This window comes from Pterocles gutturalis, unplaced genomic scaffold, assembly GCF_000699245.1.
Source record: "Pterocles gutturalis isolate BGI_N339 unplaced genomic scaffold, ASM69924v1 scaffold46011, whole genome shotgun sequence".
Taxonomy (NCBI): domain Eukaryota; kingdom Metazoa; phylum Chordata; class Aves; order Pterocliformes; family Pteroclidae; genus Pterocles; species Pterocles gutturalis.
Genome location: NW_010099471.1, coordinates 2,884 through 20,881, shown reverse-complemented (window position 1 = coordinate 20,881; position 17,998 = coordinate 2,884). Strand labels below are relative to the sequence as shown.

Sequence of the window (17,998 nt, the reverse complement as noted above, 5' to 3'; positions counted from 1 at the left end):
AATGAACTGGATTCCTTTTGAATGAAAATATATTGAGAAGTGCACCATTACCTGCAAATTGGCATTTGTTTCAGTGGGATGGTCCTCCCCAGGACGTGTGCTGTGGGCATCAGGGTCTCAGCTCCGTCTGTTTTAACTGACCTGCTGCTGTTGTGCTGCGCTGCTTGCTGGCACAGACACAGCCTAAATTGACAACACTGTGACTCAGAGACCTCACACAAATCCATCATTCTGGGGACTGAAGATGTCATGATTTCAGTATTTTGAATGGTGTCAGGACAGATGCTCACTGCTTCTCTTACCCCTGAATCTTTGTGACCACAGTAACATGCATATAAATTAAGCTCTCGCTTAAAGAGCTGCTCATTAAAATGCAGCTATCAAGAATGCTGCTCGCATCCACTTGAGGTAATGCTTTCATAAGTCAACTAAGGGTTTAAAAATATGTCAGGGCTGCTTAGTTCTTTACTTACACATCCAAATAGATTCTGGAAATTTGAACATCAACATATACGATACTGAGACCACGGTAAATAGACACTGAACTGTAGTGGTAGGGTAGTAGGACAGCCTGCAGAGAAGGTCAAGATACTGTTCCTGAAATTTCTACAAGAGTATTCTGCCTAGACCCACCCAGTTCAGCATCTCTTAACTTCCTATACCTAACCTGTGGTTTTGTGGTTGCTTATCAATTTGATGTCAGAGGCCTCTCTGCCTGCTGGAAGAGTACGTACATTTCTTGTGTGTTCTGTAGCTGTTGACAGAAAAAATGTGCTACATGGTAGCGTTTTGTCTGCTGCAAGGAACTGGATGCATCTTCTTCTCTCATCCAGATCGCTCTCTTCTAAAAAGTGAGTAGTTTCAGTCTTGGTATCTGTTGATCCTCAAGTGTTCATGATGGAATCAGAATTAAACTGTTCTGTGCTGGTTTCACACAGGTATTTACATATAGTAGCAAGAAAGAGACCAAAACTTTCTCTAATTCTAGTGTTGATCTTGAGTGTCACAGACTGCAGAGGTGCTAGGATGGGTCTGTGCAGTTGGTCTGTGGTCAGTAACAGGGCAGCTTTCTAGATGCTGTGAAAGTAACTGTACAAATATGGAAAAAATGGGAACAGAGTGCTTTGAGTAAAATGGGTTGTTGAAGCCCTACAGATAATGGTGTGTTTCACGTCATCTGACTAGAAGATTGCAAGACTAAATTTGGCGTGTTTTTACTTAACTGCCTTGTTCCTTTTATGCAGTAACAATTACTTCAGTGACTGCTAAATCTTTGCTTTTTAAATTTAAATAAATAAATAGAAAAACCAGATTTGCCTGTGTTCATACGTAGCATCCATTGAGTACTGTATGGTTTGGCATCTTTTCATTCAAAGAACTGTTTCAGCTCTTAGTCCCTAGGCCTTTTTTTTTTTTTTTTCCCCACTTCACCAAAATGGTGTCTCAGAGTGCTTATCAGAGCGAGAGAAAGGACTGCACCTACAGGCAGCCTGGAAAACTACTTCCCCAATTGTGCTTTTTTCTTTAACAGACCACTCCTTAATGTCTGGTGGACCTCAGATGGGGTAACACTGTTGTAGCCTGTTTTGAACCACTTCATTCAGACCCAGTAGCTTATTGTACTATCATCTGCCCCCAAAACAGCTTTGAATTTTGTCCGCTTGTTTGTCAGCTTGCAATATAGATAAGGACTGAGAGCCTTAAAGATCCTGATTTTCTTACTTTCCTGTGACTGTTAGCTGCTTTTTTTTTTTTTTTGGTGAAAAAGTTCCAAATAGTGATACCAAAGCAGATAAGGGAGTTCTGTTCCCTTCCATACTGTCCAAGTTTCAGATTCTAGAGGAATGTCGACAGATGTGCACATAGTCCAAAGAGACAAGAAACAACGTTCTTCTGAATAAAATGTTTTGGCAGTACACCTTTGCTGCTTTTCTTTGCCCATTCAATTTTAAAAACTCCAGAATGACAGAAAGGAAGTGTGTTCTTAGGCATTTGGATTCTAAGGGGGGGGAAAAAAGTTTTATATTGATTCTATTGCATAAAATAATCTTTATTGAACTATTGGAGGAATGCTTGCATTTGCTCTCGTTTCTTCCACTATCTTAGACCTTGTGTCTCAGCAGCATTTATCTTCTCCTTTGGTGAGATGTTGATGAATGCCCTTTGAGGCCAATTAATGAATGCCATCATCAGGAACCTCTTGTGATTGATGAAGTTGTAAATGTGAGTTATGCTGTGGAGTTGTATGTGTCCTTTTACCAGAGTAATAAGTTCTGGTGTTCAAAGATATTACCAAATACATTTGAGTTTCCCTTTCATCCTCTCCAGTCCACTGTATAAACTTATCTCTTGTAATTGTTTCCAGACTCTGTGGGAATAAAGTTTTGCTACATAATTCTCTTATTATAATTTTTTTGGCTCTTTCACATGTATCTACCATTATGGTAGACCACTGATATTAGCAGTTATTTCTAGTATTCAAGACTGTTAACTACTTGCTCTTGTACATGTATGGAAGGCACATAGGTCTCCAGTGAAGCTCGTTTCCTGTTTCTTTTGTGTTCAGTGGCAGGAAGCTAGGGAAAACATCTTATAATCTACAGGTATGTTGTACATAGCAGAATTTTGCTTATCATAACTCTTTCTCAAGGCCACCTGCTTCAGTTTTGACTCGTGGTTACCTGTTTGGATAACAGTTGCCGGGTAGGTACGGTACTGTAGGTTGTAAAGCAGTCTGTACGGTCTGTTGAGAAGCACAAATGTTTGCACAGGCAGCTAACTGGACTCTTGTCGCTTGTGATACAATGTGTTGGTAATTCGTATCCACACAATCCTGTGTGTTTGAAGTTCCTCTAATGCTTCCACACTGCAGTCTGAAGGTGCCTGTAGGCTCAGCAGTAATACTGGGGTCCGGTTTTGGTTGAACTGAGAGCCAACCTTTTTTGAAGACTTGACCATGTGAGGTTGCTCAGGTAGTATTGGAAGCAAGAATACATGCCTCGTTAGTTGTGTTAAGGGTGGTCTTGAGCATTATTTATTCTTGGGTGGTGCCTGTTACATGGTCAGTAATATGCACATAATAACCACCTGAAATGGTTAATGATGTTAAAACAATCTTTACTCTCCATGGTAGCATATTGACTCTCTGCTCACTCGTGGGCTATCATCCAAGTTGAGCTCTAGAAGATGTGTGAACTGGGAAGTTAAAAATAGATCGAGAACCCTCTTCCAGGCTTTTAACTGTCTATGTGCTGGAATTTGGGGATCTTCCCCACGTTGTCTTAAATACAATTCCTGTCAGTACTGAGCATCAGGATGTCCCAGTTCTTTCTCTCATCTTGTTCCATAGTCGTATCGTGTGTGATCATTTCTTGTACCAGGGAACTACTGGCCTTATTGAAAACGTATTGCAAGATCGCTTTATTTTAAAGAAACTGTACAAGCTGTTAAATGCTGTTTAATTCATACTCCTTGTAAACTATTGGTATGAGGATTCAGGTACAGGTTTGGTTTTCACTTCATTCTGAAACTTTGCTAGGAGTGCTGTTTTTCATTGTGAAAGAAGGCTTCTACATTTGTAACATAATGAATAGCATGGAAAAAAAGAGTTAAAAGTAGTCTTAGTTTGTAGTTGAATGTCCTGATAAAGATTTAAAATCATTATGGGCACTTACCATTTGCACTGCTTTTTTAATTCATGTTTGGGAACTGACTAGTACAAGTTTCCTTTTCTATCTTTTTGACAGATTGTGACTGGAAGAATGTCTTTTCCACCTCATTTGAATCGCCCTCCTATGGGAATCCCAACCCTTCCCCCTGGGATCCCACCTCCGCAGTTTCCTGGCTTTCCTCCACCTGTACCTCCTGGTAAGTTATGTTAGGATATGAAAGTGTTGTAGAAATAAATTACCTTTTATTATTCTGAATTGTATTATTTGTGTACATTGCAACTGAGTTTCTAGTTTACCCACAGATCGTGTCAGGTGAGCAAATTCCTTTTGGTTTACCAAAAGCTGTTTGCTTCTGACCAGAAATCAAACCATTAGAGACAATATCGGGCTTCGTCTTGAACCTTTTTTTCCAAGACTGAAGCCAGGTGGTGATTTTTGTTCCTTTCAAATAAGCCTTTGGAAACACTGGGGTACACTGAGTACGTGTGGTGTGAAAATACAGGAATAACTTTCAGAGAAGGTACAACTTCTGGCAGGGTTTTTCTCCACTTTTTTAGGAGTCTTGCTTTCTTTTATTCTGCTTTTTGCATACTTTCTTCCACACATCTTGCAAACTTACTGTTACATTCCTTCTTCCTTCTAATCTTCCTGACATTAATCCCACCTTTTTTTTCTTTGTTGATCTGTAAGATCAGCCTCTGTTTTTTTGCATTGAGACTTTAATTTGTTGGTCTGGAGCTACTTTTCTGTACATAGCCAGTATAGATAACAGTGACTGGAGGCAGGAGACCACAGAGCAAGTGGGAGAGAGGAATACTTCAGAGAATTACCCCTTTAAAATTCATCACTAGGGCTGTAGAAAATAACTCCTGTCTGTAGGGTCTTAAGCTGTGTTGTGCACAAGTGTTTTGTAGACAATAAAGGCATTCAAAAACCAGATGGCTGAACTCAGGAACAGTTTGTGCACATCCGTTCATCTGGCTAATCCTTACTTGCATTAATTTTTCTAATTTTTTTTTTTTCTCTGAGATCCATGCAATGTTCTGCTAAAGGCAGAGATCTTGATTAGGTACTGTTCTACCATGAAAAATTTCAGGTTAAATTTTAAAACCATACCTGTTATCTTTACTAGCTCCAGTTTATATATTCTAGTGTGAAAAATACCAGATGCTTTTAAAAATTACTTTCTGAAGAATACTTTGAAATGCCTGATGTAAGTTTCTGCTCTGAACACTTGCTTCTTAACGTGTGTGACAAAGATCTTTTTGTTCTGTTGCTGTGTTTTATTTTTTTATATGAATAGTCTTGTTTCAGTATTAGTAATCCAAACAGTTTGTAGAGTGGAGAAGCCTGGTATTAGGCAAAAATTAAATTTTTCTCTGCACACTAGAAACATGATTTACTTCCCTGTGCAGATAACATATTTTGACGTGTAGAGGATATGGATCTCTCATTTCTTAGTACAAGTGTATCAGTAGAATTGAAAATGCTAAAAATGCCATAGCAACTTTGTGAAAGTCTACTCCGAAATTGTTCCATAAGTAAGATCACAATTTTAGTGGCTTGTAATATTATCTTTAGCTAGCTGTTTGGTGAAAATTTCATGTTCTAGTTATCTTACTCAGTCTATAATTTTTTGAAAAGTTTCAGCTGAGCTGTGTAAGAGTGAAGTTAGGAAAAGTGTTTTACTTTGCTGAAAAATATGGCTGTTAAAAATAAGTTGTTCTAGCAACTTAAGTTCCAACTTAAGTGTGGAAGACTTGATAAGGAGGTGATTTTAATAACTCTTCTCATCTCCAAAGATTATTGGTTACCATTAAGATGTAAAGAAATGGCTGTTCATATGTAAGAAACGCTGTAGTGTGTCAGACCAGCAGTCCATATAGCTTGATGTGTTGTCTGGGCAGTGGGAATACAAGATGGTATTTAGGGTGAGCATGCACACCTATCTGCTCGCTGACTCTGTTTCCTCGTACAACTGTAGTGTTAGCGATGTTACAGAGTATGATCTTTCATATTTCCTTTATCTTTTTCTGGACCTGTCATTCGTCAATATTTTTATATTTTTTTGAACTTGCTGATACTGTTCATCTCTGCTGTTGTTTCCTGTGCTAGATTTGAGAAGTTCATTAACCACTGTGTAAAGTACTACTTTCTTTTGTCTGTAAACTCATTGCCTACTTAGTGTCCGCCTCCTGCCCTGGTTCTGATGTGGGCGTTAGGTGGATTGTGTCTTGTATTTTTGTACACCTCAGTCATGTTCCACACCTTGCAAACCTCCACACTTGAACAGTCTGAGTGCAGAGTCTTTCCTAGTAAAGCAGCTGCTTTAACACTTAAAGTCATGTAGTTGCTCTTCTCTAAGGCTGCATGTTGTTCTTGGGTTGCAGAGACCAGGTCTGTAGGGAGCAGTCACGGTATCGGTGCACCAGGTTTTTGTGTAGCAGCTAAGTGATGCCTGTGGTCTTGATAAGCACTATGTTTGCTGGTGATACCCAACGTTTTTTAGTGTGTTTTTTTGGCTTCTGCTGAGCATTGGGCTAATAGTTTCAGAGAATTGTCAGTGATAACACAAGTATCTTTACTGAGTTGTAACTTTAAAATCCAAGTTCAGCATTTTGATAATTATAGTTGTAATAGTTGTGGGGCTGCACAACCAGAGTCTTCTCTTGGAGTAGTTCCTCCAGTCTGTGAGATGCCATGGTGTGTTAAAACTGAGAGCATGGGAGAGCAAGACATCTTCTGATTTTCTGAATGGTTTGGAGGAATAGGAGGTAGTATGCCTAGTATGAAGGGACTGAGGAAGGGGATTGGGTGATGGAGAAAATAAATGAAAGCAAAACCAGAGTAGATAAGGAGAAAGCTGGAGAAGGTGTCTGAGGAGAAGTGTTGTTTCAGGACTAAGTACTGGAGAAAATAGGGGAATAAGTCCAGTAGGTTGCAGAAGTTTGGTTAGGATTTTAGGAATACAGCAGTAAGAGATGGAGAAGTGAAGGATCAAAGGGGGAGGATTGAGAGTGAAAAATGAAGAAAGTTTTTTGTAGAATAAAAAAAGAGATCTAGGATCCCTAGAGGGTATTTCTCTGAAGAACATGAGATTGATTTAATTGCTTTTGAGTCTCAATGTCTTTACTGGACAGCAAGTCATTTAAAAATGCATTCACTTAGTATCTTTAACCTCGTCTGGCAGCTGGCGTGGGAAGATAAACAGCCTTTATTACGATCAGATATTGGCTAACATGATAGTACTTGAAGCTGCCAGTGAATTTGGTAGTAAGAAAGAGGGTATTGCATGATTTCACCTGATTAAATACTGTTTTAAATTAAGTTTTAGAGACTGCCAAGTCATATATTCAGCAGGTGGAGAGCTTCTGGATTGAGGTTTTCTATGCCGCCTTTATTAAGCTATTCCATAAATAGTGACATGAAGCCTGGTGGCATTCTCCATAGGACTTTGTCCCTAACTTGTACGCAGAATTGATTGTGCTATGAGAATTGAGCAAGTCAGGAATGAGATTATAATCTGTAGGACTTCAGGTCTTTTTACTATCTATTTATGGGATTTCCTGCCTCATTCGTCGCGCAGCTATCTTCTAGAGCAACACTGGTTTGAAGGTGCTTTGAAAATAGATTTGTTTGTGATGAACAAAGTCAAAATGTTAATTATGATAAAAGTGACTAGGATGTACATGGTATGTTAGTGTACTCAGACTATACTTGAATGCTTAAGGAATTACTGGTAATCAGTACTGTGGAATTCTTATTTGAACAAAATGTCTGTCTGATTTGGAAATTATGTCTGTGATCAGTTCATTTGTATTCATCAGTAGTCTCAACAGTGCAGTTTAATATTAATGCCTTGTCTTTCTCAGGGACCCCTATGATTCCTGTACCAATGGGCATTATGGCTCCTGCTCCGACTGTAAGTATCACAATGGGGATGAGATGGTAACAAAATAAAATGGAGGGTAAAACTTAGTAGATGCTAACAGTATTTTTGTTTTGTTCTGTTCCATCAAAATTTGTACTATGAAAGGAAACGCTTCCCTTTATAGGCAACTGTTATGCAATGATTTAGGCTTTGCCTTTCAGTCATGCATGGTCTTCCTGTGCAGTACAGTTAGATCAGTTAGATTCCAGGTCTCCTGAGTTTGTTGGCCTAACAGGGTGTGCTGGAGGCATCACCTCATCCAGGTTTATAAGGCCATCATGCAGCACTGCTGAGTTGCCTAGAAAGTTGTGCGTTGACAAGCTTACAAACAAGCTCTCTGTCCTCATGTTGCAAGGGAGGGAATAGTTGCATATAATACGCATCTATGGAAAAGCATATGAGAGAAAGGTCTCTTTGTCTTACTGCTTGCTAGTTGGAAGCAAGGTTTATGATTTATGGAGTGGAAAGAAGCTCTTTAAAATATAAAGGTTACTTCTTGGCTTCAAGGTGAATTACCATTTCTGTGATTTTTGCATAAGTGAAATCTCCCTAAAATACTACATTTTTTGATAGCTTGTGTTTGTTACAGGAGGATATGTTCGTGGTAACTGATGTATTAAAGACAAAGATAACAGAACAAATGCATTATTCAGTTTTCTGATTAAAATAATTTTTATTAAGTGACACTTCCCAGAAGGGTGTTTTGAGAAGAGGGAGTCAGTGCATACCTGCTGTTAAATCTTAGGTGGAATGAGAGAGGTGCTGCAAAATGGAACAGGTGATCATGCCTATCTCTATCTGATTTATTTTACAAATTTTTGCTCCTTAACCCAAAAAGCCTTTGGGTTGTGTATTGATTAAATAAAGCAGTAGTGTTTATTCACTTTCTGAAAGCTTTAAGACCTATCACATGTCCATTGAAGCCTTCGGAGTCAAGAGTTATTTTTCTATTTGCACCTTGCTTTTTACACTGTTAGGTAAGGCACTTCAAATTCCAGTGGCTCAGATGTTGCAAATTAGTTATTTGTAGAAGAAATAATACCTCATGTTACTCTATGCTCACCTTGAGACCTTCCAGTAGCCGTGTTCAGGTACACCTTTTTTTTCCTGTCCCATCTTTCCCAGAAAATAAGAGTCTTTGTGTTGTATAAAGTGTTAAGGCCTGAACCACTTAATGGTGTCTCACTCCGTAAGCCTAAGATTGGTTTGCAAATTTAATTTTGAAATACATGTACATCCCCAACTCTTGTCTTACAGATTTAAATAATAAATAAAAAAAAACCTCAGTCTGACACTTTATGTAATACCACCTTCTCCTCTTTCTAGGTATTAGTTCCTACCACAGTGTCTATGGTTGGAAAACATTTGGGAGTCAGAAAAGATCATCCTGGCTTAAAGAACAAAGAAAATGATGAGAACAGCGGTCCCACTACCACGGTTTTTGTAGGCAACATTTCTGAGAAGGCCTCGGACATGCTTATACGGCAGCTTCTAGCAGTAAGTAGTGGACTGCTTGTTAAACTTCATTCCTGGCTGATGAATGAAATAATGACTCAGAAGCAGTGGATTGACACTAAAAGCAGAGTCTCTCACTGGAATAGCAGTCCATTGCGCTTGAGTCTAAAGTCAGTAAGTGAAGAGTACAGTTTTTTAAGCTGTAGATGTCAGTGAACGTAGACATATTTTATTTTTAGTACTTTACCCTTTTTACATGTCATCTTTTGCAAAAAGTGTTCAAGTTTTTCTAATGTTTTGAACATAAACAATATTTAATAATATTTGTCTTTAATGCAGAAATGTGGCTTGGTTTTGAGTTGGAAGAGAGTACAAGGGGCATCTGGAAAACTTCAAGGTAATTATTCATACTTCTCAAAATCTCTGGTGAGACTCTTGTTTTTATTACCTGGCAGCTTTTCAAATGTCTTGACACATTGCTATTCTTAATACTTTTACATTTTAAGTTATTGTATATTATACTTAACTGCTAAATACTTCGTAGTAAACAGCTAGTATTTTCTGTCCTTGGAATCACAGACAAAACAAAAAACATAAAATTGAGAAAGGTTAAATGAAAAAATGTCTTGGGGGCCTAATTTTGCTCACCTTTCTGTTCTGAGACTGAGTCAGGAGTTTATAGACCATCCCTGAGAAAGGTTTACCAGTTTGGACTTAACCTCCAAAGGAGCATATTTGAACTCTGTTATTAGTCTCTTCCCTTATTATGTATTATCCTTCTCTGTTAAGCAGATTTTCCTGATGTAAAATTTAACTTCCTTCCTTATTGTCAAATTGAACTGAATTATTTTTTCCTGTGACTTCTCCAGTGGATGAAGGAAACAATTTTGGTTTCTATTTTTTGCTGTTAGTGTTTTCATATCTGCCCTAGATGTTTTTTTTTTCTCTTTTTTAAGATGTAGTTAAGTTTCTTCAGCTTTCTTACATATGATACTTTGCTTGTTTTGCTCTCATAAGGTGTTTTTCTCATTTACAACTTTCTGTAACTGTTGTAAAGAACCTAATTATGAAATGCCCCTCTCTCTGGATTAATAATGAGCTGTTGATTGATGTCCTTGGTCTTCAGGCAATTGCAAACCCACCTGAGGCATGTCTTCATATAGACTGCATTCCTTAGTTAAGACAAACATGTCAGAAAGACAAACATGTCAGAAGTTTTACAAACACAATCATAGAATCATAGAATAGTTTGGGTTGGAAGGGACCTTGAAAGGTTATCTAGTACAACTCCCCTGCGGTGAGCAGGGACATCTTCAACTGGATCAGGTTGGTCAGAGCCTCCAACCTGACCTTGAATGTTTCCAGGGATGAGGCATCTACAATGTATATATTGCTTTCACCTTATTCACTGAGCTGTTAGTTATATCAAAGACTAATGCAGTGAATGATCTTTCAGACTTTTCATGATGTGTACTCCTGGTTTTAAACAAAAGAAGTGCCTATATTCCAAGTTTATTGATTCAAAATGCTTTTTTTTACACAAAGTAATTACCTGAAGAGCTTTCACACTTTCATTGTTCATTTCAATCGTCTGTTTCAGCCTTTGGATTTTGTGAGTACAAAGAACCAGAATCCACGCTACGAGCACTGAGACTACTCCACGACCTCCAGATTGGAGAGAAGAAGCTGCTAGTCAAAGTTGATGCAAAGACAAAGGCTCAGCTAGATGAATGGAAAGCAAAGAAAAAGGCTTCTAATGGGGTATGTATATAATCTGTGACTTGTGTTGTTTTGGCAGAAGGGTCAGTGTAACGTACTTGCTAGATCAAATTGTGAGTGTATCTGTTAGTTTCTATTCCTGTCTCTGCCCTTAATTAATTTTAGGATTTTGCCAGAATCACATTAATGATTCTGAAGATACGTTGAAAGGCAGTGAAGTATAAGCTCTTAAATCACCAGCATTCAAACTTATCTGTAAGCTGCAACTGAATCTGTAGAATTAACTCTGTAATTCATTCTAAAGTGTAGTAATATGTGCTATATCTTATGGTTCTGTTGCTTCATTTTTCTTTAGAAACTCTTGAAATTACATAAACACTAGAAGTAATTGTTATTCTATCAGAGTCTGTAAATCAGCTGTCTGACAAGAATTGGAGTTTCTTTCCCCTCCACTGATGATCTTCTACAGCAAATTAATTAAAAGGAAAAAATGTATATCATTCAGTAGATAATGCAGTTATTAGGCAGTGGGCAGCTTGCAGATGTTTACTAGATGGGGAAATTGGTTTTGTAACATCCCTTTCTAGAGCTAAGGATCTGTTCTGGAACAATAGCAGATATTTGATATGTTGAATTCTTGTGAGATACGACGATACCTAACTGGCAAATTTACATAAATATGAATTTTATCTATTTCTTTGCTAAAATAATATACTTCCCTTCACAATCAAGTTGTTGGGCCTGGTCTCTTTTAAAGTTCTGCATATGCCTTAAGATAGTACTTAGAACACTTATTTTCTGTAAAATGACAGTGAGAAGAGGCTTTCGTTCAGAAAACTAAATATACTAATCACACTGTAAATTTTTAAAATTCCAATTTGGAATTGTTCTTAAAGGTATGTAAAATACAGTGGGAACACAAGTACTTTTATTGATGACTTGAAGTACTTGACACATTTTTTGCTGTGTCCCAATGTATGGGATTAAATGCAGTGGCTCTGTGAAGCAGAGTACTAATTTCTTGGGTTTTGAATGGAGTAATGTACTAGTTGGTAACCCAGGTAAGGGTTTGATGTGACTGCCCCTTCCATTCAATATTCCGTGTTTCCTGTTGGCATCACCTGCAATACTGTGTTTCAGAGCTGATATTATAAACAAGCTTAAAGTATTAGTGGAGTTCTTGTACATCTCTCTTATGAATTTTGTTTTCTGTGAGTTCCTGTGGGTTAATAAAGCAGAGGGTGCTGTTTGTGGTTCTGGTAAACACACAGTATGTGCCAGTTCTATTGAACTGCAGAGTCAGATTAGCTCCGAGTGGGTTTTTTTTTGTTTGCAGTGGTACAAAGAAAGGCTGTGAATTGCCAAGGAATATTTATGAAGCATATTGTAATCATATGTGTGCAGTTCGTTTCATACCATCGCTGCTGTGCTGGTGCCACTCAGATCCAAAAGTTGCAGCTTTTCTTTAATCTTTTTTATTAAGAAATCACATGTGTACACTACAACACAATTTCTTATGGAGACAAACCAAGCAAGCCTTTATCTAATTAGCACCTCTCCCTGATCACTGCTTCTCCCTGGGCCTCTTCAGTTCCACTCCCTGTCACTGCCTTCTAGCTCTTTTCAGCCTGCTCCTCCTTGGCCTGGCAGCCTCTTCAGCTCCAACTGAATCCTCCCTTCCCCCTCATTCTTAGCTGCTGATCCATCAGACCCTTCCCTCCCCCTCTCTCCACCCACCACCTATCGCTTGACGGATACCCAGCTGGATTCTCAGGTGAGATTCCATTTTTCTAAAAGATTCAGGGGATCGAGAAGTGGGCTCCCTTGCTCAGTATGCTGGTCGTTGTTCTACCCTTTCATTTAGCATTTAGTGAAATGCACTTCTTTCTGTGTGTTGCCTTTTCTCCCTGCAAGGTGGAAAGGGGCAAAAAGATGAGGTACTACAAAGTAATCGGTCAACAGTAATAAGAAAACGTTTGCTGTGCAAGCAATGTTTTCCCTAACAATGTTTCTTTAGTATCGTTCTCCCGTTATAAGTTGCAGCTTGAAAATTATAGGTAGACATTTGTGTTGCATGGCACTTAAGTAGAAGGCTTTGAGGAACTGCTGTTGAAAAGACTGGAAGTTCTGGAGGATACAAGGCAGAAACTTTTGACTAAGAGCTGGACTATTGTGATTGCCTTTCTGTCAGTGTGCGTGCACTTTCTCTTTTCCTGCCTACCACCTTTATCACTGTTTATCTGTTCTATTTTACTATGCAATCCTACACTTGCTCTCTGCAGCCATTCACATGTAAAGCTCTGTGGTTCCTATGTTTGGATTTTTGGGGGGTTTTCTTGTGTTTTTGGGGGGTTTTTTGGGTGTTTTTTGTTTTGTTTTTTTTTGTTGTTGTTGTTGTTTTGTTTTTTAGTAAATTCTGTAGGGGTGTGAATGTGATTATCAAAGGTGAACTTCTGAAATAAAACTAATATTATTCTCGATTTGTTGATTCCTGTTACTTTGCAATTTTTCCTTAGAACTCCAGACCAGAGACAACGAATGACGACGATGAAGCACTGGATGAGGAAACAAAGAGAAGAGATCAGATAATTAAAGGGGCCATTGAAGTCTTAATACGAGAATATTCCAGCGAGCTCAATGCCCCCTCCCAGGAATCTGACTCTCACCCCAGGAAGAAGAAAAAGGAAAAGAAGGAGGACGTATGTGTTTTGATTTTGGACAAAACAGATTTTTCTTCAACTCACCTTTATATAATGGCCAAACCTTGTGCAAATACTTTAAACCTAAACTTCTGATGACAAAACAAATCAACAAGTATTGATGTCAACAGCAGTTTTTATTTTTTTAAGCTGAAAGCTAGTCAGTTAGAGACACCATCCCTTCATGATGGTTTAGGCATCTAAGCACGTAGACTTCTTGGAACAACAGGTTTGAATCTGGGCAGGATTGAGCCGACTTTTCATCTCTCTGAAGGTGGAAATATTGAATTTAGTGCAGTTTAATCTGTGCATGTAGGGTTTTTCAGATGAGAACTTAAAGAAACAACTGTAAAGAGTTCCTGCATACTGTCTTATTTCCATTAAAAGATTCCAGGGAGCTTTTGTAATGGCAGGAATTTGCTCTGGTAGTTTGTGATGAAATTCTTCTTCTCTCTGCTTGTAGTATGCATTTCGGTAGTGTCTTGATCCAACTGGTTGCAGCTGTCTCTCCAAATGTGGAAGTGCTTCATTAGCTGTTGATACGTGTACCTCAGAAACCTTGGAGGGATCCTTCAGGGATGAAAGGCATTTTGTAATCTTCCTGCCCTACAAAATCACTTTTACATGCACATGTCAATTTGGCTGGATTTGATCAGATAGTTTTTATATATATTGTGTAATGCAGAAAAAACCCTGTTAAACAGGAATGAATGTTCTGGTTTAGACCTGCTTTTATGGATGACCTTTTTTATGGAATGAAACAAACTGGAGAAGAGGGAATAAGAATGAGCAAACTCAGACTTAGCTTTTCCAGCCAAGTTTCTAACCATGGGAAGATGGGCTTTCACACCTACCATTCTGCACCTAATATGAAAGATTGGAAAATTGTTTGACCAAGACTTTTACCCACTTAAGTCTTTTGCAAAGTACCTATTCCAAGGCAATAATGCAGTTTCAAATGCTTATGGTGTTTAAGTGTGGTGCAAGAAGCAACATCTCCCTAAGGGAGTATATCTTCCCCACAACATTGTTAGCCATGGCTGACGTGAGGTACAAGAGTGCTGAGCTGAGAATTTGTTTTTCTTTCCTCTCCCTCCCTTTGGGAGAAGATGCTTTCTTGGATGAGAATTTACAAATGAGTCACTGTCTAATGTTATCAGTTGGGTTTTTCTGTTACAAGCATTGTTACAATGTGTATTGTCCTGTGGGTACATATATATATATGGCCATGAACAATGCTAGGTAGTTGAACTTTGTAAGAGACCATTGCAGTCTTGGAAGAGCTGGGTGCTGAGTATGTCCCTGGGATAGAGAGGTATTCTGCTAGCTCTGTATGATGTAGAATTTGGCCAATCTGAGCTAGTCAAGTAGACAAATAACTCTTTTAAAATACATAGCACTTGTGGGTTGAAATTACACTCAATCATCCCTCCCATACTGGGAAGCGGGAAAAGAAACTTGGAAGTTGCCATCTTTGGCCTGTGTGGATAGAGGTGGGAGTGAAGAGATGGTCCTATCCTGTTGCTCTCTTGTCCTTAACGGAGAGGAGAAAGAAGGACTGTGGAGGGTGGTGGGGAAAGGAAAGATGGATGCAGATATTTGGGGGGGGTGGTGGAGGGAAGCTTACCTGGTTTGGGGCTGTCGTCCCCTGAAGGGCTTGGTGTGAAGAAGACTCCTGCTGGTGTTAGCGGCGGAGTCTGTTGTTAGTTCTTCTGGATGAAGGCATGACTGATGTGGGGGAGTTGAAAATGTGTGTGGGGAACTGAGAGTGAGTGGAATCTGGTTTTCAATTTCAAGCACGGGGGAACCTCGCTAATTCGCACTAACTATTAGTTAGTAGGTGCAATCTGTCGAATTTTGCGAATTAGCGAGAAAATGAAATCAAGACGTACCCACTGCAAATATACTGATCATTTATATTGGCAAGTGTAGCTTAGTCTTATTTATGATGCTACCACAGCGTACTATTATCCTGCAGTATACTTGTAATTCAGTGAAGTCTTACTAATATGAGACCTCACTATGTATCTTAAGTAGTTCAGAGAAGGGAGAATTAGCGAGGTTCTTCTGTAATTTTTGTTGAATCAAAGAAATGAGATCACAGCAATACAATATTGCTTTATAGTACAAACATACAAAACATTGTTTTTCAGAGTAGTATGCAATCTATTTTAAAAAAAAAAATCTCCGTGGATTTTTCCGCAGATTTTCCGCAGATTTCCAGTGGCCCCACTGATACCTTATCCACTCATCACCAAGGTTCGTTTACATTGTAGGCTTTGACAATGACTATGTTTACTGCTAGTTGCCAGATTTGTGACTCTTATCCATCTGATTTTTTTTTTTTTTCACTCATTAACATCAGACTGTCAGGTTTGGCACTGCAGAAGGACTTTGTTTATCTCTTGCAAGACTGGTTGAAAAATTCTAACCTTCAGCTTTTCTCTTGTTCTCCTATGTCTGTACAGATGGCTCTTAATGCTTTTTCCCCTGTTCCCCTTGTTTTTTAGGAGGATATAAATGCTATAGAAATGGAGGAAGACAAAAGAGACCTGATATCAAGAGAGATCAGTAAATTCAGAGACACACACAAGGTAGTATTCTTGTTTTTGCACTTGATACAAATTAGGCTTTTTCAAAATCCAGAAAACCACTATTATAAAATTTAGCATTACCTTGCAATATCACTTAAAATTGTTTATATTAGGTTTAATATACATATAGTTCTTTACAAGTCAAAAAAGACAACTACCACGTTAAAGTGGCCCTTGACATCTTTATGCTAAGACTTTGATTGCTACTGATTATTTTGCAGTCTTCTCACTTTAACATGCATAAAGGCAACTTAAGTTTCTACACATGCATTAAGTCAAGATATTTATAACTAAAGGCTAAACGGGGCTTAAGACATACACTTGAGTGTGTTTCTGTAGGTGTATTTGTAACATAATCCAACATTTTATGAAGAGTTGAAACTTGAATTAAATTTAAGTCTTTTATTTTAATAGTTCTAAGTTAAGAGTGGGGGAAGATTAAAACTAGGTCAGTGGTTACCAGACTTACCAAACTTTAGATGCATGGAAGAACTGTAAATTCCCATAAAGCTAATCTATTCATTGACCCCCACCATTATGATAGAGATCATATGGTGACTAATGCAAGATGAAACTCACAGCTTGGAAAGTAACATGGAATAGGATGTAAGTATGAGCTTCTGTTTTTTATTATACTTATGGATGCCCCCTCAGAAAAATATGCAAAGGGGTAACTGGCTTGGAAATGTTGGTGCACATCAAGTCCCACCTCAGGGTTCCCACTTACAGGAGTTTTCATTAATCCTAGTGCATCTGTGGATGTTTCTGCTTTGGAAAATTATACCTGCTGATAGTAAAGCACAACTATGCATGTGATGTTCTTATTATAATGTTTGGCTTAAAGTTGGTATTATTTTTTCCCCAACAAGACTGGGGTCATCCTTGGCCTAGGGAGGTATCAGCAAGCTCCTCTTTTGAGCGCACACTTTTATTTCAAAATACCCCCAAATTGATGTTACAGAAAATGTTGAAGGTACAGCAAGGTGAAGTATGCCCGTGTTGTTCAGCTTTACCACATGCAGTCACTGGGGATGGTACCATGTTTTCACACAACTGTATCAATGTAAACACATGTGACTACACGTTGTATGTACACGTTTTTCTCTTGACTGAAGTTGTTGGAGATAAAAACCTGGGGGAAAATTCTAGAAGAAATCATCTGGAGAAGCTCAGCAATTGAACATGAAACTGGTCAGTCGTGAAACTCAAGTAGAATTGTGTTTAATTCCAAGCCCAAAGTTGTCACCGGTACTAAGATGCAAAAAAGTAATAAGATTGGAAAAAAAAAAAAACCAAACAAAAAACCAACAACAAACAAAAAACATGCTTCGCTGTTTCAGAAGCTGTTGGGCATTTTACTGCCTTTAATCTGTATTATTGGGGGGGTGCTGTTTTGGGTTTCTTAACATGAAAAATCAACTGACAGCAGTCATTGTGTATATTGGATATGTTTAAAAGGGGCTGTTGAATCTTTAGCAGCTGGCTAGTGAGCACAGTGAACCTTTGCATGTTTTTGGTGTGAGTTTATAAAACAATAACCACAGACTGTCAGGGTATCAGCATTGCAGGGGGCGTCCATTTACAGCACGGACGAGTCTGAAGAGAGCTCAAGGTAAGATTTATAATTCTTCTACCTGTTCATTTCTGTTCACTACTTCAGTATGTCTTGATACCGTTCCCATCCCATTACCCTTCCTCTTATTTAGGCTGATAGAAGTTGATGAGGTCAGATTTTGATTACAAAATAGACCAATTTATTTTTTCAATTGGATTTTAAGAAAGTGGACCTACCAAACAGATTTTAATACACCAAGATGTGTGTGTATATTTACACACGTGTGAATATATTAAAAAAAAAAAGAGAAACCCACTCTCTTGAGAAATAATTTCTCACCACAAACAAAGGTTTTGAGAGTGGCAAAAAAGCAG

The 17,998-nt window shown here is 38.4% G+C and overlaps 1 protein-coding gene across 1 annotated transcript in view; it reads left to right on the top strand.

The window, feature by feature from the left end:
- Window positions 1-3,751: 3,751 nt before the first annotated feature.
- Window positions 3,752-17,998, top strand: part of LOC104463891 (RNA-binding protein 25-like) — a gene marked incomplete at its 3' end in the record, with an annotated part of 17,126 nt that continues 2,879 nt past the window's right edge. The window contains exons 1-8 of the mRNA XM_010076404.1: window positions 3,752-3,867; window positions 7,544-7,593; window positions 8,929-9,099; window positions 9,397-9,454; window positions 10,658-10,818; window positions 13,293-13,475; window positions 15,681-15,734; window positions 15,986-16,069. Of these exons, the coding sequence (XP_010074706.1) occupies window positions 3,762-3,867; window positions 7,544-7,593; window positions 8,929-9,099; window positions 9,397-9,454; window positions 10,658-10,818; window positions 13,293-13,475; window positions 15,681-15,734; window positions 15,986-16,069 (867 nt within the window). The remainder of the gene's footprint in view (window positions 3,868-7,543; window positions 7,594-8,928; window positions 9,100-9,396; window positions 9,455-10,657; window positions 10,819-13,292; window positions 13,476-15,680; window positions 15,735-15,985; window positions 16,070-17,998) is intronic.